Source organism: Henckelia pumila, chromosome 2 (genome assembly GCF_033568475.1).
Source record: "Henckelia pumila isolate YLH828 chromosome 2, ASM3356847v2, whole genome shotgun sequence".
Lineage (NCBI taxonomy): Eukaryota > Viridiplantae > Streptophyta > Magnoliopsida > Lamiales > Gesneriaceae > Henckelia > Henckelia pumila.
The window spans coordinates 111,098,727-111,123,548 of NC_133121.1; the positions used below are offsets into that span (position 1 = coordinate 111,098,727).

The window sequence follows — 24,822 nt, forward strand, 5'->3', positions numbered from 1 at the left end:
GAACGACAAGTTGAGGGTCCTGAATTGGTGCAGCAGATTGTAGACAAGGTAGATTTGATCAAACATAGGATCAAAGTTGCTCAAGATAGACAAGCCAGTTATGCTAATATTCACCGCAGGCCACTTCAGTTTGAGCCTGGTGAATATGTGTTCCTCCGAGTATCACCTTTCAGGAAGGTGATAAGATTCGGCGTGAAAGGCAAGATGTCTCCTTGTTTTATTGGACCTTTTCAGATACTGAAAAAGATCGGAGATGTTGCATATCGTTTGGCTTTACCGCCAAATATTTCCAGTATACATAATGTTTTTCATGTGTCGTTACTTCGACAGTATATAGCTGATGAATCTCATGTGATTCAGTCTACTGATATTCAGCTAGAGTCAGATCTGTCTTTTGTTGAACGACCAATCCGTATCCTAGACAGGAAGGAGAAAGTTCTTCGAAACAAGACTATACCACTTGTGATGGTACAGTGGCAGCGCCGAGGCATTGAAGAAGCAACTTGGAAAACTGAAAGTCGTATGTAAGCGGAATATCCTGAGTTGTTTGCTTTGTACTTTTGATTTACCATTAAGATGTAATTACAGTTGTTGTAATAAAACATGGTTTGATATTTCATATTGTTATCTTGATTTGTCTTTAGATGTTATTTCGCGGACAAAATATCTAAAGGTGGGGAGAATGTAGTAACCCAGATTCCATTTTAAGATAATAATATGATAAACATGATTAAGGGTTGGTAATTAATAAATTTCGGAGTGTTATTGGACTTCGGAAGAGAAATTGGGCTTTTGATTTTGGTCCGGATCGGAAGCTCCGAACCCAGATCGGAAGCTCCGATCCCAGCCACTTCGGAACCTCATCGGAAGCACCGAGATCGGAAGCTCCGATCCTGGAACAGACGTTCCGATCTCCAGCTGCCAGCAATGCTCGATGACTCAGCCGCGAGTTTTGACAAGTTTTGAACGTAGAGCAGATCGGAAGCTCCGATCGCCCGATCGGAAGTTCCGATCCCGTCGTGTCACCCATGCACGCAGTGAGCTGGATCGGAAGCTCCGATCCTGAAATCGGAAGTTCCGATCCTGGCCGGGAATTTTGTCTATAAATAGGGCTTCTCAGATTCATTTCTAAATACGAATTCCCGAGTTTTTTTCTTCAGTTATATAGTGTGAGATATACACTTGAGGGCCCTATCGGTTATAATAGAGGTTCTGGAATAACCAAGGTGTGGTTATAGTCATCCGGGACTAGCGACTCCAAAGGGCTAACTACGGACGAAGGTATGGTCCGGGAATTTGTTTAAGTTTTGGGAGTACTTATTAGCTTAGTTAAGGCTTATAGAATTTATGTAGTGATACGGTGAATTTTTGAATATAGGCTTGGAACCTAGGATCCTACTTTACTTGAACTAGCCTAGAGGTACGTACACATTGACTGAGATTGCCAGCGAGTATACATGTTTATATGTTGCATTTATTTGGCATTATTATATGGCATGATATATGATTTACCGCTTTCTATATTCATGTCATGTGCATATACACGTTGAGCCTATACCTTGTTATACCTGACTATAGAGCCGCTCAGCTCTATATTCGATAGTCTGTCACTGAGAGTACCGCGACGGCGGGGGAATTTATGTCTGTCTACTCTGGTGTACTAGACGAGTGTGGTTGCACCCAGAGGTTGATCCGTGCGGTGGCAGCACTCATGTGGCGCCGGTTCTGAGCATGACTTTTCAGATGACCCTGTACCAATCATCATGTTGTATGCATTATATACATATGTTTACTCATGTATATGTACTGGGCGTTAGTGCTCACGTCCTAGTTGTTATCTTGGACACCCTATTCCATGGGGCAGGTCGCAGGATGGACGGAGCTGGTAGTTCAAGGCAGGACTAGGGAGCAGGAGCCTTGAGGATTTTATTATACAGCAGGATTTGATATAGCTGTATAATGTTTACTGTTTAAGTTTTCGATTTGGTTGTATCACTACAGATTTAAGCCTGGATTTTATTACTAAGCTAATGTAAATTATGGTTTGTTTTCCGCATGTGTTACTCTGTTAAGTTATTTTGCTGTATTAAGTTTAATGCATGCTATTAGTTTCCAGTTAGTAGGTGATACCATGCAGGGTCACTACATTTTTGGTATCAGAGCATGCTTAGATTTTGGGATTAGTACTTGGGATTTAGTTTAGTCTTGAGTAATTCTTACGCATTTGGGATTTTAATATGCAATTTTTTTCAGGATATGGCTGATGAGAGTCACGGTAGTGTCGGCTGTGACCACTGACTGTTTTTCATTCATCTCCATTATTTTGTTAAATGGAGTTGCTAACTTGATTGGAGTTTTTGGTGAGGATGATGATGATGATGTTGTCATCTTTTCTTTAATCCTCTGAATTTTTTCTTTTATATTTTTTTTTCTTTGTTGAAGAATCTGAATTTCTTCATCTATGTCAATCAATTGTTTTTCTAATTGATTTAATTGCTCCATCCTGCACAATAAAACATATATATATATATATATATATATATGTATAAATGGTTAGAAATTTAACTCTTTTTCGTGAGTAACTCGGATAGTTTTATTATGCGTATCATTGCATTTATGAAATTCTTTTAAAGAATTGAATCAATCTTCATAAATGAGATTGATTGTCTTTACGCATAGAGTAATTCAAGTTTCTGAATATAAATCTCATTTTTATCAATTTATATTTCTCATGCTTTCTGAGGCATGTTCGGATGACTGAAAGTCATAAAATAATTCATGTCTCTGAATATAAATCTCATTTCATCAATTTATATCATGCTTTCTAAGGCATGTTCGGATGACTCGTGGTTATTTTTTGGATCACTTAGGATCTCTTTTGTTATTCCGTTACTACGGATAGTATAATTTGGATGAAGTTCTCTGGTTAATGCGTCGGGTAATGAATTATCCATTCCTTTGACATGTTGGATCTCGAACTGATAATGGTTCAATTCCAATTGCCATCTAATTAGTCTTGCTGCATTTCTCCCTGCATTTCTTGATATTTTTCTTGTCTTGAAATATGTTAAATTCATATTATTTGTTCTTACTAAAAATGGTTTAGGAATAAGATAAATTTCATAAGTCCTAATTGTGAATATTAAAGCTAATAATTATTTTTCATTTGAATGATAATTTAATTGTGCACCTTGAAAAGTTCCTGATGTATAATTGCATAATTCTTCATAATTTCTAGTAGCTGTTTTAGTAAGTTCTTCTAAATTTCTTTCTCCAGTATAAGCTTTTAAACATGCTCCTCAGTATTCATCTGAAGCATCTGTTTCAATTATTATTATATCTTTATTGGAAGGAAAATATAACTTAGGAAGATTACTAATTATTTTTTTTTAATAGTGTCTATATAATTAGTATTTTTTTTAGACCATTTCCACTTGTAGTCTTGTTTAAGTTTTACCTGAAGAGGTTTTCTGATTTCTGCAAGTTTCTTAATGTAATTTCCAGAATAAGTTAATAATCCTAAAAATCTTCTTAATTGATCTTTATCCTTGATTTCACTAGGAAAATCGTGAATTTTCTTAAGTATATGCTGTTGTAAACAATATTTTCCATCTTCTATTTGTAATCCTAAATAATTTATTTTTGTTTTAAACAATTGTGCTTTCTTTTCAGAAAGTATGATTCCATCTTTATGACAAATATCTAATACTGTCATGAGGTCTTTATAATGTTGATCTAGTGTTTTTGAATAAATTAATATGTCATTTATATAAACACAACAAAAATCTATATATGATTTAAAAGATTCATCCATATATCTTTGAAAGATATCTGGTGCTTGTTTGAGTCCGAAAGGTAATACAGTCCATTGATACTATCCTTTTGGACAACTGAATGCTGTAAGTAATTGTGTTTGTGGTTCTAGTTGAATTTGCCAGAATCCTGATTTACAATCTAAACTGAAAAAATATTTCATTTCTCCTATATAAGATTGTAAATCATTCTTATTTGGGATATAATATCCATCCATAATTGTTGCTTTATTCATTTTTCGATAATCAATTATTATTCTTTCCTTATCAGTATCTTTCTTACTGACATAAAAGGCTAGTGAAGAGTGTGGACTCTTACTAGGGATGATTATCTTAAGTTTTAATAATTCTTGAACTTCTTTTTTAAATATTTGTACACCATCCATGTTACATCTTCTTGGTGCTTCACGGATTGTGATATTAGGGTCTTTGAGTTTTATTGAAGCAATGAATTATTTTCGTTTCTTAATTTTGTACTGAGGATTTTCAGAACAAATATCATGAAATTTCCTCATGATTTTTTTTTCAGGATTAATCGTTAAAATATTTTCTATTTTTAGTTCTATTGGATTTGTATTTCGTTTATGAAAATTCTTTGTAAATCCTTTATTTTCACGCGAAATGTTGTTCGTATTTTGGGAATGTAAATCATTGATGATCCTTTGTTTAAAGTTATGTGATCTTCAAATTGTGTAAAGGAAATATATTCTTTTAAAAAGTTATTTCCTATTATAATGTTCATTCCTGATTCTATTTGATATATAATGGGTATTACAAATTTTGTTTCTTCTATTTCTATTTTTAATTTTTCTGCTACTGTATTAAGCATGATTATTGATTCATCTCCTATTCGAACTTTTAATCCTTTGTCGTATTTCTTCCAATAATGAGTTGGGAGTATGTGTTTACTTGGTAGACACATACTTGCTCCTGTATCAACATAAGCATGTATATGATATGGTTTATGTTCTTTGATTTTAATTTTAATTTTTATATAAATACTATTTGGATTTATTTTGTTTTTAGTATCCATTCTCTCACCTTTTTTTTAGTGATTTATTAGGATTTTTAATAGATAAGGGTAGAATTGATATTTTTAAACAAAATTTTCTCTCTCCAGGGAGTAGAAAATAAGTTTTAATGGGTTAGATATTAAAATGTAAGATGAAAATAGGTTTGGGTATGAATTTATAATTTACCCTTAAATTATCAAAACTAAATTAAATTGGTTATAGACGGTTGCAGCTTAATGAATAAAATACATGTGATTAATTAAAAATAAGATCGTGACCATCACTCTTCTTAAATTAAAATAATTCAGAATATTGTTTTTTTGCCTAAAAATTCATGATTTCACGAGAAGCTATTTTTTTGTATAATTTAATTATTTTATACCAATTTTGAGTGTTTTCAATAACTAAAAAATGATTATTTGCTCGGTCTAAAAAAAAAATCAATTTATGTGTTTTTTAAACTAAATTCTAATGAAATCCATAGTTGATGGGATATTAATTTAGTAGTTATAGTTAAAAAAAAGTTAGTATTATAATAACTTTTTTTCCGGATAAAACTAAATACGTTAAATCAAATCACTGAAAATTACGTCATAAACAGCAGAAGGCGGAGGAACTACTTTGCCCTCGGGACCAGACAAAGAATAAGTTTTTCTTGCTAACGCTGTAACGCATGAACAATCGTTGATCCTCCAACAAAGTAATAGATATGGAATGAATATCATGTATCCATAGCAAGGATTTTACAATCATCTAAAATAAGACCAATCATAGAGGAATCCGATAACTAAGACTTTAAAGCTTCCAGAATCAAAAGAACATAATATTCAACCGTGATACTTACAAGGGCCACAATTCATCTGCTCCATTAATATGCTACATTTCATGCTCTACCAATGAGTGGAATGACATGTGTATTTTTTACTTGCTAATTTTTGGGAGGGGCTATGCCCCACCGGGTGTACTTCACCCGGTGGGATCTTAGCCCTTCATTGGCCTGGGACCCACACAAATCGGGCCAATGAAGGGCAGATGCTGCACCGGGTGAAGCACACCCGGTGCAGCATAGCCCGGGCCCTAATTTTTATCAAACAAAATCTATTAGATATATTTTCTAATTAAATAAACTCTCATATATCAACAAAATCATTCCAAAAAAAAATTTATTTTTATAATTTTTTGGTCATTGACTTGTTAATTATTATAAACAAAACGTCTTAGATATCTTTCCTAAACAACATTTTGTATATGAACAAAATCATTCCAAAAACATAATGATTTTTAATTCCACAAGAACATAAAAATATTTTTAAAAAAATTAATATATTCAAAAAAAATTAATGATTAGCACAAAGAGACTAAAAAAAATTAATTTATCCGAATGATTTTATTTTCTTTATATTATTATATATATCATCATAACAATAAAAATATTTAAACACAAAATGAAAAAAATAGAACAAAACCTCATCGAGTGGTGAACCTATGTCCAGTAGGTAAGATATATAAATGATAAAAATATCAACAGAGTGATAACACACAGAGATACCAAAAAATTTTAAATTTATCCAAAAATTCCACTTTTCATTAACAAAAATATCACATAATAAAAAGTGGTTAACTCATTAAAAAAACAATAACTATAATAGAAAAAGTATCAAAAAAATACCTAATAAATATTCAATCCTGACAATTTTTTATTTATTTTTATTATGATATATAAATATATATATATATATATATATATTACATAAATAAAATAAATTTTGGATTAATTAATTTTTTTATATCTTTGTGTCAATCCTTAATTGTTATTTTTTTAAAATATTTTTTTGTTCGTGAGGCATTATTAATTATATAAAGATAATTTTGTTTTTGGAATGATTTTTTTTATATATGAGAGGTTATTTAATTTGGAAATATATCTAATAGATTTTGTTTGATAAAATTAGCAGGTAAAAAATATACATATCATTACATTCATTGGTGGAACAAGGAATGTAGCATATTAGTGGAGCATAGGAATTGTGACCAATTACAAGAACTTATTATTTAAAAAAACGTAAACCATTATCTGGTTTGACTTTCCAACTTTTCACTTTCTATTTTCAAATATTCGTAATTAAAATTAGAAAAAAAAATTGATAACCAAACCGTGGAAATTTCGTATGACTACGTACGGTGAACAAATATTTTTTTGTTTTTATATACACATATAAATTTATTTATACTCAAAAAAATTTTAATAACACTCTATCTTACTTAAATAATATATTATTAGACCTGTTAATTATCTTTTTATAATATTTTCTTGTTCTAACTTAAAAGACATTAAAAATACAATATTTTTATATGTCAACAACTTAAAGTTTAATATTTTTTAAAAAAAATTCTAATATTTTATCATATATAATAAATAAAGTAACGAATATATTTTATTTAATCATTAAATATTTATAATTTATCTTATTTTAGTATGATTATACAAAATATTAGACAATTTTTTTCACGAAATTATATGAAATAATGGATGTAAAAATGTTGATTTACCAAAATTTTATTTAAATGTGATATAATATACAAAATATCTTTATATATAAGATAAAATTAAAAAATTCTATATTATATATATATATATATATTTCTATTATGTCCTTCGGTGATTAACAACTAGATTTTATAGTATAAAACTATTATTTAAATTTTATCTACGTTATGTATATAAATATTAAATATTTTTTATTTTTTATTTTTTATTTTATAAAAATTTGAAATACACAAATATATTAAGTATGACAGAAGATATTATGCTTAACTAAAATTTTATTTTTTTAAATATAATAAAATACGAAGATATATAATAAAAAATAAAACGAACATCATTAGTACGAAAATTTGATAAACAAATATGAATTAGCAAAAAATAAAAATAACAATTAGTATTTAATTTTTGTTATTTTGTGTTTAATGATTAGCAAATTTAACCATAAGTTTTCGAGTAATTAACATATTCTAGGATTTTCTCATTAAAATCATTAAAGAATTTACTAAAAATAAAACCAATAATTTAAAGGATATCATTGTCACTTTTTAATATAAATATTAAATATGGAATGTAATTAAGAGAAGATGTAGTGTAAATATCAGTCCCCAAATTGATGTTAATTTCTTTTATTAATATATCCGTCTAGTCATTTATTGGTGTACTTCTAATTGGCAAATCGATGTTTTAAAAGCTACGACGACTCTACAAGTTCATGTTTATAGAAATACTTCAAATTCATTTGACATTATCAATTTATCCAAATTACCAAAACCAGAAGGACAAATTATTCCACAAACTATTGAAGAACGATTCAAGAGTTTCTTCCAATAGATAAAAAACATATATTACCACGAGACATTTCCTGTTTTGAATTACCTCAATATAATGACAAGCCTCCTCCTCCTCCTCCTCCTCCTCCTCGTGGTGGTGGTGGTAGTGGTAGTGGACTAGTGGTGGCGGTGGTGTATAGAATTGGAGTTTCCAGAATTAAGCAACAAAACAAAGGACGCTTATTAAATGGACAATTAACATGGAGGACCGCTGAAACAATGTTTTACAAAAGAAATTTTATTTAAGAATGAAAGAAAGAAAATTAAATTGATTATAAAATTATTGTGGACACTATTTTATGTGCATGAGCATAGTTAGTAAGTACTTGTCATAAACGCATACACAACTAAAGTTTATCGGCCAAAGATAACAATGAAAATCAATAAATACACTCAAATTACTTTTAGATACATGAGATTTTGATATGATAACAAAACGTATATATATAAAATAATGCTAGAGGTACAACCAATATATCGTACAACGATATTTACAACAATTATGTCATGATATTTTGTTATTATCTCGTGAGATTTTGATATTATATCGTGAGATTTTGCATTCAATGTATCATGAGATTTGATAAATTAAATTTTTGTATTGAATTTTGTGTGGTGTAAAAATTATTGTACAAATTTCGTTGCACATGTAGCATTGCTCATATATATATATATATCATCATAAGTCTCATTCTTTACAACCGATCTCTTGGTCTGTGAATTTGCGATGCTTATACATCATATAACTCAAATTCAAGCTCCTCCTACGCAATTCAAAAAATCATTTACTCAAAAAAAAAAAAAAATTATCATCGAGCAGACATAATACTATTGGCAATCTACCTCACGTACTTTTATGGCTCCACTGAGTTGGGAAAAAATTAAAATAGAGCCAAAAATATAATCTTTTATCACACAAAAAATATATATTTTCAATCTAATGTATACCTTGGGATTATTTTTTTTTTATTATTTTTTAAATTGTGTGTGCGTGTGTCGGATTTCTGAACTACAATGTTTCAAAGGAAAGAGAAGGAAATTCCAAGCCACATAATTAATTAAAGTCAGATTGGGCCTGACCAGCCGAGTTGGGCCGAAGAAGAGCCCGTATTTCGCAAGGAGTTTATTTTCTCCAACCTCCACTCATCTCGGAGCTTCGAAATGAAAGTGTCTGCCTTCGAGTCCACGTCAGGGCTGGGGCAGGTAAATGAGGGCCCGATTGAATCTCCACCGTCTGATTTCACTGACATGACGTCAAAATCTTCCCGTCCCGGGGAGCTGCACCGAGAGCTGTTGGCGCTGCTTATCCTGACAAAATCTCCCTTCGTGATGAATTTCAGTTTTGGCATCGTGAACGGGGGTGGAGGCGGTGGCGGTGGCATGGGGATCAATGGCGAGGCTGGCGCAATAGCCACGCTCTCGTGGTGGGACGTGGATGATTTTGTGGGTTTCGGTGGTTTGCCGGTGCTTGCTGGGCTGTTCTTCGGGCGGCTTCTTGCTGTTGTTGGAAGCAGTGGCGGCGGAGGCGGAGGTGGAGGTGGGTTCTCTATATACTTGAGACGCCGGCTTTTGGTTCCGTTCTTGAATAAGGAATTGAATATTGTGGAAGGGGGTGGTGGAGGTGGCGGCGGAGGGGACTGGGACGATGCTGATGTCAATTGAAATCGCTTGCTTTTGCTCCCCGTCTTGAAAATGCTGTTGAAAATTGAGCTTTGCGGCGGCGGCGGTGGGGGTGGAGGAGGTGGGTTAGCGGTGGAAACGGAATGGACGCGTTTGCTTTTACTGCTTTTTTTGAAGAAGTTCTGCAATACTTTTTTAGATGGAGGAGGAGGTGGCGGCGGAGGTGGAGGGACCGACGGAATTGACGACGACGGTGCTAGTACGGTTGGTGGGGAAGAATTTTGAGCGGCGCTTCCGTAAAGATCTCTCCTTTTCCCTTTCCTCTTCCTCTTCCCCTGAGTACCCTGGTAAAGTGAAACTATTGCCGTCGCAAGTTCTTTGGTTGTTCCACTCTTTTTCGCTTTGAACTTTTCACGCCTTTCAGCCAGAGGGTGAAACTTCAGTTCGGGAGGAGGCGGCGGCGGCGGAGGTGGAGGTGTTTCCGACGATCTTTTTTCATTAAGCTCAGCTTCGGGTCCTCCCCTTTCAACATTATATTGTTTTGCGACGGTATGAACAGATCGCCTCCTCTTCACCGGTAGAGGAGGTGGCGGCGGAGGCTGAGGCACCTGCAATACAGGCTGTGTCGGTGTCGGTGGCGACGGGACGGAATTCTTGAGTTCAAATTTGTCCACTGGAATTTCCTTGACAGGGATCTCAGCAACAAGAGCATCCTTCTCCACCTCATGACTCTGCCTCACATGGCGATGGAAATTTCCCGGCGGACGGTGAAAATCAACCTCAAAATCATCAAAAGACTTGAACTTTTCACCATCACTTCCCCACAGTGATTCTTGCCTGAGATCGGGATAAGAACTGCTGCTCCTCCTCAATCTGCTACCACCTGTATTCACATAACTACTCGTTAATCTAGCGTAAGCTTTCCGATCGGGAGATTCTAACCAATCAGCACCCGAAACAGATCGACTTCCGCTATTTACAACTTCATAAGCGTTAATTAGCGCAGTCTCTGCACCATAGGAGGATGAAGTTTCGTCGTTTCTTCGAGCAAAAACACCACAAAGAACAGCGAATAACACCAAGAAGATGTTAATGGAATTCCAGCTCTTTTTAACGGAGCTGTTGGGCTTAAGAACCTGGTTACTGCGTGAGAGAGACAGAGACGGAGGGAGCAAGAAAAATAGGATCGATATGAGGACGACGAAGGATATTGTAAGAGTCGCCGGATTAAGTACCGAAGACAGGCGGAGGCGGCGGCGGACGGGGACGAAGGGAGTGGAGGTGGTAGACCAGATGGGTGGCGAGTCTCCATCGGGTTCCATGGCATAGAGTGTTTTGGTTGTTGCTTTTGATGTTGGTTTTTGGTATGTGAGGGCCTCACTTTAAGAAGCACTACTTTTATGTTGGGGTTTAATTTATTACAAATCCTAAGTTATACTATATTTTATGTAATGTTTATTTATACATTTTTTATATCCAGTATAATTCTATACAATATTAGATATCAACATGAAATAATATTGTGGGTCCCGATGAAAATTACAAACGATGCTGGTTAATTATATGAGTAACACGGATTTCACATGGGAAATTTTTTAAAAAAAATGAGTCATTGATCATTTGATCTACCTTTCGAGCACATCTCATGAAAAAATGAATGAATCATTGATGGTGAAGGTCACTATTTTATTTTTGTTGGAATTGAAGTTTAAATTTTTTATATATCTTATTTAATTGGTTGATATTTGATGTACTTGTACTAGAAAAAATATGGCTTGCTTTGATTATTTTGATAAGAGATATTTTTGCAATTATCAAAATATATATTTATCTCCTAACTTAACTATATTTTCTTATTTTCATAGATTGATTCACATTTGAAATAAGAAAACAAGATCAAGAAATTTGGAGATAGTAAGCAGAAAATAGAAGTGAGAGCTGAAGCATAGTCAAGAACTCGAGATTTTCTGGAGTGCCGAAGTCCTTGTCAATTTGTTGTTTTGATTTTCGTGGATACCTTGAAATTTTGAGAGCATATGAAAATTGGTTGAAGACTTGTATTGCTCTCGTGTCAATTCCTTTTGATTTTACTATTTTAATTTCAGTAGATTTTAAGGAGTTGTTTTTTAGTTATTTTGTTCTCACTTATTTTAGAAAAAAACTGTTTTTAATGTCATTCACTAGTATTAGAATTTTGTAAAACGATTTACAGTTTTTTAGTGAAAGTTTTTGTCTTGAGGCACTGCGCGCGAAGACTGAGTATTTGTGCATAATTATTTTTGAGTGTTTTTTTATTGATGGTTTGTTGTTATTTTCACATTTTAAATATTTTCGCATCGGATATTTGTAACAACTAGAAACAACATTTTAATTTTATGTACCCTGATATTTCTTACGGATGGTATATAAGTATTATCTCTGTCCTACATCGATAACACCAGAATTAGATGCTCTTTTTGAAAATTATATTTTGATATCAGATTGTCTATTATAACTCATTGACAATGTTTTTACAATTTTGGTTAGAAAGTTTTGTCAAGGATGGCGCACATTTATAAAAATGAAAAGAGATGGTTGTCATTTGTTTATTAATAATCAGTGAGCGAATATAGCACACAAATAAACTATATTGCTTCTGAAGCAATTGAATTTCAAAGGATATTTAAATATACAATGAAATTGGTGGGGTTGCGTCTAATGCAACTTCTTGTATTTTTAATTTTGGATGCCAACTTCTTGTATTTTAAAATGACAGTTCTTCAATTATTTGAACGGCTTTTATTCGGTTTTTAAAACTTAGAGAAGGAATTTTGACGCGTTGAAAAATTCAATTTACAACTTGCAATAGTTTATTGATTATGTTACCCAAAAAATTTTAAAAAATGGAACGTTATAAACTTTTGGAATTAATTTGTACGAAAAGAAAGGAGTTCAAAAACTATATATATATTTTTTGAACAGAGTTCAAATACTATATGTTATTACAAACTTGGTTCAACTCTTCAATGAATATATATCATTAAATATTGGTCTATAGTATTATTATTATCAATAAAAAATGTTTCCCACACAGCAATATGGTTGGTTGGATGTATATTTACTTAATCCAGTTTCCCTCCAATCCCTTGTTCCAGAAGCATGATTTGTTTATAATAATAGATAGGTTGCAAATTTAATTTTTTTGAGGAGATAAATAGCATTTTTAATTAATTTGTTTTTTAACTTTGTTTTATGCAGATAAATATAATATAATACATGGTTCTCATGAGCCAATTAACTCGATCGAAAGTATGGATTGGACATTAATTAATAAAGCACGTAAGATTATATATATACACTAGCAAATCATGCACACGATAATTCACGTGCACAAATTTTTCACGTAATTAACATTTTTTTAAAAAATGTCTAAGATTTTTTTAAAAATATTTAAGATATTGATTATCATTAATAATCATTTTAGTTTTTCAACTTACTTAAATAAGTTTGTTGTAACAAATTTTATTGAATGAAAATAAGTGTATTTTTGTCCATTCATTAAATTATCAAGTTAATTACTTAAAAAATTGATGTTTTATTATATATTATAGATATTAGAAATTACTTTCGAGTTATGTTTTATTTTTATAGCTTTCATGGTTTTGTTTATTCTAGTCAAATACGGTGGCTTCCATTTAATTAAAAATGCGAAGGCAATCAACTAAATATATATAATATATTGTTGGGTTATTGAAATTTGGAATTGAGTCGTATGCCGTATAAATATATCAATACAAGTGTGTTAAATTTAAACCAATTTTCATCAGGAAATTATTGATTATTTAAGAGAAACTAAATTCCGAACTTAAACAAATCCATGAAAAACGTACATGCATCAAGTTTTCATACTGAAAATCTAATGATTTCCTTCCTAAATTATCCATACATTTTCAATTTAATAATCATTGTATAGCACTACAAAATTCAAGAGAAACATAGTTTTTTAATGAAATTACATTAAATTTTTAAAAAATTATAGTACACATATTGTTATTTAAATACAATACAATCTATATTTGTTCCAAATTTGACAAAAAGTTACACTTGGACCTTTTTCATAGAATCGTGAAAAAGAATTCAAGAAATAATAATTTTCTGCATATGAACTGCATGATTGGAGCGTGGTTGTAAAAATGATTCGAGGCGAACCCCCCCACTCCCACCCTTTTGGTTTTTGAATAATAACCAATTCTCACTTTCTTCAAAAAAAATTAAAGATGTGAATAATCATAATATAATGATATAATAATTATAAATCCTCACGGAACAAATTAATTATGCTAAAGAAACATTTTGAAAAAACATAATCACGTGTGACGTGTCAACTCAAAATATGGCCTCACAATTATTTTTTTTTTCAATTAAGGAAAAAAAACAGCTTTAATTTGAAGTTTTCTTAACAATCACGTCTATTTGACTTTCCTAATTTCCTTGAGAAAAGGTCGAACAACTATTATTTTATTCCTCTAAAAAAAACTATTAGTTTATTTTATGTAAAATAACATACATGCTTTCAAAAAACAAAAACAAAAAAGTAAAATAACATACATTGAATTAGGATAAATTGTCGTTATTTATTATTTATGATATAGATTGAGTGATTTGGGTACGTGCCATTATAAATATAATTGTCCACAAGTCTCAAAAGTGGGCATCTCTATCCCGATCCGAGCTAATTGCATTAATCTCCCCTGTAAAAAGTCTAAGAATCATAAAACCCCATAAAAAATATTAATAGGCTAATACATCCCTCAATTTTTTAAAATGTAGCACATTTCACCCCTATGTTATACAAACTCGGGCACATTTATACCCTCTCATAGGGGTTTTTATGCTAATTTTTTTAAAACATAAGGTCTAACATGCTATTAATTTTACACAGGATATTTTATGTCTTTTAGACTTTTCACAGGGGTGTAGATGCAATTAGCCCTCCCGATCCTATGGATAAACCCCTCAATTATTTTAAATAAATTAAATGTTTTTGCCACCATCAATTTTCTTTGCACACAACACAATACATGCAAGCAAGCTATTAACTTAATATTTGGAAATCCACGTGGACGATCATAAGATGAGATATAAACAAATGCCGTATTAAATTTCATTGATTGTCAAATTGGGGACATAGAACCATGGCAATTGTTCTTTTGTTTGTGTCAAAAACTCGTGAGACAGTCCAACGAATTAAAGATAAATTTTTTATTTGAATTTCTTATAAAAAAATAATACTTTTTATATCAAATATATTATTTCGTATTGTAAATATAAATGAGATTGGATATTACCGATAAAGATCGGTGAAATCGTCCAATAAATATTAGATTAAATTTGGGTCCCCATCCACACGCTTCAAGTTCAATCAATCATTGACCATGAATTATTGACACTTTTTTTCCCCCATTTTGAACATAAACATGAAAAATTGTGTGACTATTGGTTAACAAATAAAGAGTGAAAATGATGAAGTGAAAGAACTTTCTGCAAAAATGAGACTTGGTTGGGAACCTAAACCAAACCCATGCTTAAAAAAAGGTTAGTGAATAGTCAAGAGGAGACTGACTTGCAATGCATAGAGACTAGAAATCGACCTAGATAGATCACTTGGAATAAGACTCACTAGTTTGTGAATCACCGTCCTCGATCTTCACCGGTTTCTCCTTCTCTGCAACAGCTGCTGGCATCGTCTTTTGAACACTTTGCGACCCTGTTAACCTGGCCAAGACGACGAATGTCATTCCACCGAGAACGTTGTTCAAGCATCTCAAAACCACAACAGATGTCTTGAACAGGAAGGGTGGGAATCCCTTGGCTAACAGAAACTCGACTCCATTAAGAGTTTGGTATCTCAAGTTACTGCTGACACCCATGTGAATCGCCCATGTCGTGGCATTCAACAGCATTGGAGGAGGCTTGTTCGGTGTCTCGAAATTGGGATCCATTTTCTTCTTCATATCGATCAATCCATTGGAAATACCTGTCCCAACCAGTCCAGCCACAAATCCAACAGCGGCAAACAGAGCACCTTTGTAAATGCAAGTACCAAGCCTATTCAACAAGCTAAACTGACCGGGTTCGAACATATGGCTTACTGGAGAATTCGCGAAAATTCCTGGAAGTGTTGAAGATGACAGGGTTGGGGCCAGGAGATACATGAGCACAAAATTCAAAATGGAACCAACAACAAGGGTCGAGAACACGAAATCGAGCTCATTAAGGCCAAAATTGGGACGTGATGCCATGTCTCCAATAACACATGAGCTAACACCAACCAATTCTTCCATGAGAACTTTGAAAGGAAATTGTGGATCGGCAGCAACCCTTGACCTCCATCCATTTATAAAAGCCCCAATGGGTCCAAACCCATCCCATGCCGACTTGGATTCATGCGAGTCTCCACCACCACTCCACCCACCGCTGCCACCACCCCCACCACCGTTATTACCCTGCCCAACACCAATATCTCCACCGCCACCAGCACAAGGGGCGTGATATTTTGACTCCAAACCAGAATTTAGCTGTTTCTTGGTACTGCATTGCAATGCAGGGAGGGAAATATTATAACCGAAAGTTGTATCGGCAAATCTTGGGGCAACTTTGGCAATGAGAGGAGCGGTGGTGATGAGGTGATGGTGGCCAGCAATAGAACAGTAGCAGAGCTGAGCCGCCATCTTTCGAAATTTGGATAAGCCCTGATAAGTAATCAAAACATTAATAATTTCAAAATCAAAAATCAATGAAAGCACGCTGAAATTCGTGTCCACCCACCACTTCAAAGGGGATAAAACTAAAACAAAGCATCTATTATTCACAGCTGAAGAATGTGCACAATAAAGCCAAAACAGAGTTTCCATAAGCAGTACATGGTTACATTTATAATTGAAAACACTAACGACAGAAAGCAAGAATCGATAATCAAAACAACATAAGTCCGAGCAATCACCAGTTGGGATCAAGGGATTCTTTCATTTCCACCAACACAAAAACCCTAAACCCTATTCACAGAAACATAAATTAAATTCAGATAATTCACAAAAAGCAACATGAGACAAGATAACCATGACTGGAACGAATCCAACATGCATTCACTCCATTTTAAGAAAAAAGATTCAATTTTTTTAAAATAACCTGATGGGTGGACTGACCTTGTGGCAACAGTATCGCTGAGAATACAGAACTGGAGAAAGATGAGTCTTCAATTCATCACTAGCTAGTTCTACTTATTGTTAATGGGCTTTACGATTAGGCTGGCCCATTAACCCAACATTTAAAGTGTTATCTTTTGGGCCTGAGATTGGAGTGTTGAGTTCAAAAACTTGAAAGCCAATGTGATAAGTTGTGGTTGTCGGTAAGTTTGATCTTACATGTATATACATTGTCTCAATGTATATTTAAGGGTTGAAATTTATTAATACATATGAGATTTTTTATTTTTTTAATGGATCCTAATAAGTCTTCATCCTTAAATATATTATTGAAATAATGCTTATAAAGGTAGGATGAAATTATTCGTGGTGGTCTTGTAAAAATGTTTTAAGCACAATATTTTAAGAGATTGTGTGGGAAAGATGATGTGTTTACCTTTTCATTTATTTATTTATACTGTATTTACCTTGAAAATACCGTAAAAATCTATATAAATTAATAATGTTGAAATTGTGAAATTTTATTAATTAAAAATGTAATAATTCATCGACAAATTAATAATTTATTGTTTCAAAAAAGTATTTTAATTCAGCTAACATAAATTTAATCACATAAAAAGTCATTGTGTTTTACCAATACTTGCATCATATTATTCGAATATATATGTATAATTGATTATGTATGCATCTGTGATTATATGTATGTGTATACATAAGTGATACTCAATGTTTATAATAATTAAATAATATTCCTTATACTCACTAATCAAATTAAATTTATCACACAAACAAAAACACAGTATAATTAAATTTTATGAAAACACAAACAATATATATATAATCATATTTTAACTAAATTATAATCGTTAATTTTGTAATTTTAGTGAATTATTATTGGTTTATAATATTGATAGGACTATAGGTTTATACAATAGTCTTCTGAAAAATTATTATCTTAGTAATTCATCGAAATCATTAATTTAGTATTTCATTGGTCCAAATCGGCCGTCGGGAACGATAAACATATTATTTTAAAGAAATTATTAATTTATTGAGTATTAAATCATGGAAGATAGGTATATATTTAGTTAATGATTGTATATAAGATCATACATATTCAATGGTATATTAATCATATTATTTCTTAAGTAATAACACAATCATTGCTATCTATTAGTTTTAATTGCACGAGGGATGAATTTCAAATGTAATCAAATATTTCATGATTGTTTGTTGAGAAAAGTATAACTTGAGGCTTCAAATCCATCTACTACACATTTTAATTAATTTTACGTTAAATAATTAATCTATTATTTTTTTAAGTGTATATCTATTACTCTTATAAATATATGAGTTCCAATTGTGAATTCTCTAATTGCCCTTCTTTATCTTACATACTATTAATTAAATATTTTTGTCATTTCCAATGTTTTTTTAGGTTTTCATTTCATTTTTTAGATTAGTCAAGAGTAATTAATTTTTGTCCATTTATTTATTCAAGATATATTAATTATTAATATTTAATTCATGTCTTAAATTTAAAAAAGTTATTAATTGAAATTTATCTTAATTTTGTGTCCATTTATTTATTATTCAAAGTAGATTAATCTGTTACTCTATTACTCTTATAAATATATGAGTTCCAATTGTAAATTCTCTAATTTGCTCTTATTTATCTTACATACTATTAATTAAATATTTTTGTCATTTCCAATGTTTTTTTAAGTTTTTCTTTTCATTTTCTAGATTAGTCAAGAGTAGTTAATTTTTGTCTATTTATTTATTCAAGGTATAATAATTTTTAATATTTAATTAATGTCTTAAATTAAAAAAAGTTATTAATTAAAATTTATCTTAATTTTGTGTCCATTGATTTATTATTCAAAGTAGATTAACTGTTAAATTTAATTCAATAAATAAAAGTGACACTTTAGTTATTATCATTTTACATTTAATAATTAATATTTTTTGTAATATCAATATTTTTTTGTCCAAAGTAAAAAATTATACTCATTTCTTCCCAATTATTTAGGCTTGTGTGTATTTTCATATATATATTAAAAAAGTGTTTGAAAAAATAAATTTTATAAATAAATTTCTCATTTTACCCTTATGTAATTAAATTTTAATAAAATAAAATAATTATACAAGTAGTTAATAATATGAATTTAATTTAATAGAGATAAATTGGTAAAATATTATGATTTATGATATTTAATATGAAATAAAAGTGACACTTTAGTTATTATCATTTTTCACTTAATAATTAATATTTTTGTCTAATATTTTTGAAAATTTTAAGGACTACTAATGTAATAAACAACATTAATATTTTTTGTCCAAGGTAAAAATATACTCATTTCATCCAACGTGTTTAGACTTGTGTGTATTTTCACATATATATTAAGAAAGTGTTTGAAAAAGTAAATTTTGTAAAGAAATTTCTCGTTTTGCCTTTATTTAATGAAATTTTAATAAAATAAAATAATTATAGAAGCAGTTAATAATATGAATTTAATAGGGATAAATTGTTAAAATAGTAGGATATATGATATTTAATATGAAAACTAGACTATATAATTGAGACAGATAAAAAATAAATATAATTTAAATAAGTGAGACATAGAGAGTATGATTATAACTTAGTTTTATGTTTATATTTGTATTACAGTATAATATTTGGCTACTAGAATCAATTAATACTAATAAAATAAAATAATTATACAAGTAGTTAATAATATGAATTTAATAAGGATAAATCGGTAAAATAATATGAAAATTTAAAAGAATTAATAAACAACATAAATATTTTCTTGTCCAAGGTAAAAATATATATTCATTTCGTCCTATTTATTTAGGCTTGTGTGTATTTTCATATATATATATATAATTTTGATCCCCTGCACCCTAGGGTGCACAGGAAAACTATGTGCGACCACTAAAACCCGGTAATGGGTTTTAGTGGTGCAAAAAAAAAAACAAAAACCACTAAAACCCACTATCGGGTTTAGGGGTCGCACACCGTTTTCCTGCACCCTAGGATGCAGGGGATCAGAGCTATATATATATATATATATATATATATATATATATATATATATAGAGAGAGAGAGTTTTGCTATCCTGTCCACCCACCGTGCAACTATTGGATGTGATGAATTGTGCGTCCAATAGTTGAGTGTCACCTCATGGTGGGCACATTAGGTGGGCACGGTGGGTGGACAGGATAGCAAAACTCTATATATATATATATATATATTAAGAAAGTGTTTGTAAAAGTAAATTTTGTAAAAGAATTTCTTATTTTGCCCTTATTTAATTAAATTTTAATAAAATAAAATAATTATATAAGTAGTTAATAATATGAATTTAATAGGGATAAATTGTTTAAAAAAGTAGGACATATGATATTTAATATGAGAACAAAACTATATAATTGAGACAAATAAAAAATAAATGTAGCTTAAATAAGTGAGACATAGAGAGTGTGATTATAACTAAGTTTCATGTTGATATGTGTATTACAGTATAGTACTTGGCTAATAAAATCAATTAATGTTAATTCTTATGAAATCGTAAAAAGTTGCGTGACAAAAAATAAAAAAATCACACTAAATTCAAATCGATTTTAAGTCTGACAAGTTATTATTATATCTAAGTTACTTAAATACTAGAATGATTGATTATAAAAGTTTTTAAATTGTTTAAAATATGATTGTTTATCTTCTAAAAATATTTTTTCTTCACATTTTTTTGTCTGCTCAAATTTTTATTGCAAATAATATATTTAACATACTATTCTTAAAAATTATATATTAATTATCACACTCACTATAAATGTTTTTTATGGCATGTACAACAACATGTGTTTTATATGCATATCAAATTTAAAACAACTCAATTGGATTATTATTGAAGAAAATTAAGAATAAAAACATATTCAAGTCAAAAATTGAGATCGAACATTGTTGAATTGTCAAAATCACGTCAGCAATTGGACTAACAATAGTCAAAAATTAAATGTTAGTGCACCAAAACCAAAATTGACAACTCAATTGACTAAAACTCAAATTTGAACAAGTTAATGAATCTAAAAATCATTTATCTGAAAAAAATTACTGTAGCAAGTCAAGCTACAACAATTGTCTAATGATTAACATGGTTTATCAGAGAAAAGGTAATACATGATTTATATTTACTTTATCAATAGAAGATCAAAATTCATCTCTAAATAAAGCTTTTAAATAAAGAAAAAATAGTTTTTTTGTTCACTAACTTATTTAATATTATGATGTGGTCCACTAAGTTTACAAACTTTATTTGTGATATGCTAAATTTTAATTCGGCTACTCTTGGTCTAATTGGAGACGTGACACTGGAAAATACTGATTTATAATAATAAAAAAAAATACTGACACGACGTAAAAATGCTGAAGTGAGATCGAACATTGTTGAATTGTCAAATATCACGTCAGCAATTGGACTAACAATAATTGAAGATTAAATTTTAGTGCACCATAACCAAATTTAACAACTCAATGGACTAAAACTCAAATTTGGACAAGTTAATGAATCAAAAAAACATTTCTCAGAAAGAAATTACTATTTTTTCTTAAAAATCAATAAAAAAAAATTTATCATTTAACATAAATTATTTATGCTGGGGTGCAATAATAGTCTCTGAGAGCATTAATCGAAACATGACGCTTGAGATTTTGTATTGTTTAAAATTTTGAGTCCTATTGTTACCATCAACAATAAATTTTGGTAAAGCGAGACGTGTTCGGCCATACAATTAATATCAGAGTCAATTAATCTTGTAGTTTCGATTCATATTGATTGAAAACACAATTCTTGATAAGGTGATTGTTTGGGTGCAATAATTGTCTCCCTGAGTTGAACAATTGAAACATGTGTTTGTTTGAACTGAGATACGATCTAAAAGATTTGTGTTACACAATTATCACTAACTATAGCTTTTAGTAAAACACAAATCTCTTGATCCTACAGTTTGTAACAAATATACATATTTTACGTTTTTCAATAAATATATAACATATGTTATTGTTTTAAAACTGTTAGTTAAAAAATAAATCAAACTCAATGCATAAACATATAATATCACTATAAAAAAACCATCGATTAGAAACCGACAAATATAACAAAAAATAAAGTTAAATAGGTCATATGACCACTTCAGTAGCTAATTAGATATTGAATCATGATGACTGAAATTTGAACTTGCCCGTAAAAAGTATAACACTTGATTTTAATAAAGCTAAACATTCAAAATTTGATAACTTCGGTCTCAATCAAATAAAATTGTTGTTACGTGCAACGCACGTACATTTTTCTTGTATATATCTATATCTATATCTATATTATTATAAATAAGCCAGTTTGAATTGTGAAATTACTTTTTTATCCTTCAAACTACTAAGTCAAATTTCGTGTTTATCCTTCTATTTACTCGGTTGTAATTTGCTACGTAGTGTTTTTCCTTCTTCTCTTCTTAATAGTACCTAATTAATTATTAATTATTGTATATTAATACAAGCCCTCATTACTCCTTCCGTTTCTTTCCTTCTCATTTCTACCTATCTATCTATCTTCTCTTCTTAATAGCACCTAATTAATTATTGTCTATTAATGCAAACCCTCATTACTCCTTCCGGTTCTTTCCTTCTCATTTCTACTTATCTATCTATCCAGTATCCTGATAGGAATGTTCATTGATTATGAATTATGATGCCACGCGCTATCGTTCTTCTGGCTCTCATAGGCGGGGTACATAGGAGCTCGATTGTCATCTCGGGTTTCCTCGCATGGTCTGTGTTGCTTGCTCCCAGCCGTTTTCTTCTTTATTTCGTTGTTTTTTTTTATTTGGATTGTTTACAAAGTGCTTTTCAAATTTGGCTTCTCGTGTTGGTGTTTCTACCTCCCCCGCTTACAATGGTTACATACTGTTTTTTGCTCCATGTTTTGTTTGCACACATACGATTTTTCCCTCCTTCAGTGATATATATTTTTTCATGCCGCAGCAGAAATTGGGTTCGTTCCTCTTGCATGTGGTACCTAATCATAAGTGTTACGTGATTCTTTGAATCGAATTTTTCTTCCTTGGAACTCTGCCTCAAATGAGCGTGTTGCATTTCTTTTTCTTTTTAATTTAAAAATTCCAAGTTGTTCGTGGAAGAAATTAAATGATATATAGGATGGTTTCTTGTAGGGAGTTATATTGTTATAGGTTGCGGATTTGTCGCAGCAACACTTCGGTAATCTTCTATGGTGGTTGGTTGTTGCAGCAATTATGTTGCCGATATGTGTGTTGAACTGGAAACAATGAGGCTAGATTACTACAGGCGAGATCAGATCGGAAATGTACCAAGGTGTTGTCGACAATATGCATGGTGAATCACGTGGGAGTGAGGTCGGGCAATGAATCCTTCATGATTTGGTATCGTATCGTCTGGATATATTATTATTATTATATATTATTATTATTATTAGATATATAGGTCATAAGTCAATGATTTGAAGTAAAGATCATGCATGAATTTGGTTTCGCGGTTTTATTGTTCGAGTTCTGCTGCTGTAAATATGCATGGCCCTTCGTTCGGCATAATCATGATATATGTCTTTGTCTTAATATTTAGACACATCTAAGGTAGAGTGAATTGTTTAATGCGTGTGTAAAGCTGAATTTATGTGAAGCTAATGTGCATATTTAAAATTAGTATAATATATATATATATAGGCTTAAAAAAAGAATTAAAACATAAATATACAAAACCACATACATGCATGTCGATAGTGATTTTTTCAAAAATGAGATATTATAATAAATAAATTACTAACATATAGAAGTAATGTTGTACTAATTTTAAAACAATATTTATTTAATGTTCTAATTTATTTTCAATTTAGAATATGAATATTTTTTGGTGACAAAAATATTTCTGTTAATTTTTTATGACACCTATTTTAATTTGTGACATTAACTCATTGTATATTGAGAGTTAAAAAATTACTGATATAATATTGCCTATATGCATATAATAATATCTTTGAATTTTTTAATTGTACATGCATTTTAAATTTGAAAAAAAAATCATTACGTTTATAAAGTTTAAATTTAAATAGTACATATAAATTTCTAATATAACATAATTTGGTAACCGAATACTAAAATTGTGAATAAAGATTCATTTAAGATTTGAACTTTTAAGTAGCGATGGAACATAAGGTTGGCTAAACAGTCATACAAAGTGGGATACCTATAAATATGATGAGTTTCATTCATCTTAGCCCATTAAAATTTCTTGATGTTGGTCTAAACTCATCTAAGCTTGCGTAGCTTGATGTTTTATTGTAATGCTTCGTCATGCTCCACGCTTTTTGAACATTGCTACTAATTTCTTGTAAGTATTTATTTGTGTAGTCCACATACCTAACTCATGATTTAGTAAAATGAAAAATAAAATCACAATTTGTCCGCAACGTGTGATAAGCCGACGAATCAAAACTCATTTCGCAGCCTTTAAGTAGACTGAAGTGCTCAATGCGTGAGAAAACTTTAATTTAAGTAAAGCTCGTGTGCATGATTTTAATTAGTAAAAGGAAAAATTTCTTTTTAAATCCGATATATTTGTCATTTTGCGATTTCGGTCCTCTTAGTCTGTTATCTTTATTTTTTTTTGGTAATTTTAGTTATTTTTCTAATGTGGCACCGATGCAGTGATGATGTGGAACTGACGTGTACAGTGTCACGTAAGAATTTTCGAAGAAGAAAGACTGAAATTGCCAAAAATCAAAACA

At 30.7% G+C, this 24,822-nt stretch overlaps 2 protein-coding genes across 7 annotated transcripts; both read right to left on the reverse strand.

Annotated features, from left to right (window-relative positions):
* Nucleotides 1–9,264: 9,264 nt before the first annotated feature.
* Nucleotides 9,265–11,142, reverse strand: LOC140878162 (uncharacterized). Its single transcript, XM_073281774.1, has one exon. It carries the CDS (start codon nt 11,140–11,142, stop codon nt 9,265–9,267), a length of 1,878 nt encoding a protein of 625 aa, XP_073137875.1.
* A 3,238-nt stretch (nt 11,143–14,380) lies between these two features.
* LOC140883484 (protein RETICULATA-RELATED 3, chloroplastic-like) lies at nt 14,381–17,041 on the reverse strand. 6 transcript variants are annotated; one of them, XM_073289970.1, is made up of 4 exons: nt 17,005–17,032; nt 16,803–16,854; nt 15,480–16,551; nt 14,381–14,561 (listed from the first exon to the last, which is right to left on the reverse strand). In XM_073289970.1, exons 3-4 carry the CDS (start codon nt 16,528–16,530, stop codon nt 14,476–14,478), a joined length of 1,137 nt encoding a protein of 378 aa, XP_073146071.1. In that variant the 5' UTR covers nt 16,531–16,551; nt 16,803–16,854; nt 17,005–17,032; the 3' UTR covers nt 14,381–14,475. The 6 variants fall into 6 exon arrangements, with proteins under 6 accessions (XP_073146071.1, XP_073146070.1, XP_073146072.1 ...); XM_073289969.1 differs by lacking the exon at nt 16,803–16,854 and having other exon boundaries at nt 16,988–17,026; XM_073289971.1 differs by lacking the exon at nt 16,803–16,854 and having other exon boundaries at nt 14,382–14,550; nt 17,005–17,041.
* Nucleotides 17,042–24,822: the final 7,781 nt, after the last annotated feature.

Bases quoted from the DNA above. Each gene is read 5' to 3' on its own strand.
- LOC140883484 (XM_073289970.1), bottom strand. From the start codon at position 16,530: ATGGCGGCTCAGCTCTGCTACTGTTCTATTGCTGGCCACCATCACCTC. The intron at 14,562-15,479 runs GTGAGTCTTATT...TATGATTCTTAG, and splicing joins GGACGGTGATTCACAAACTA to ACTTTTTACAGGGGAGATTA.
- LOC140878162 (XM_073281774.1), bottom strand. From the start codon at position 11,142: ATGGAACCCGATGGAGACTCGCCACCCATCTGGTCTACCACCTCCACT.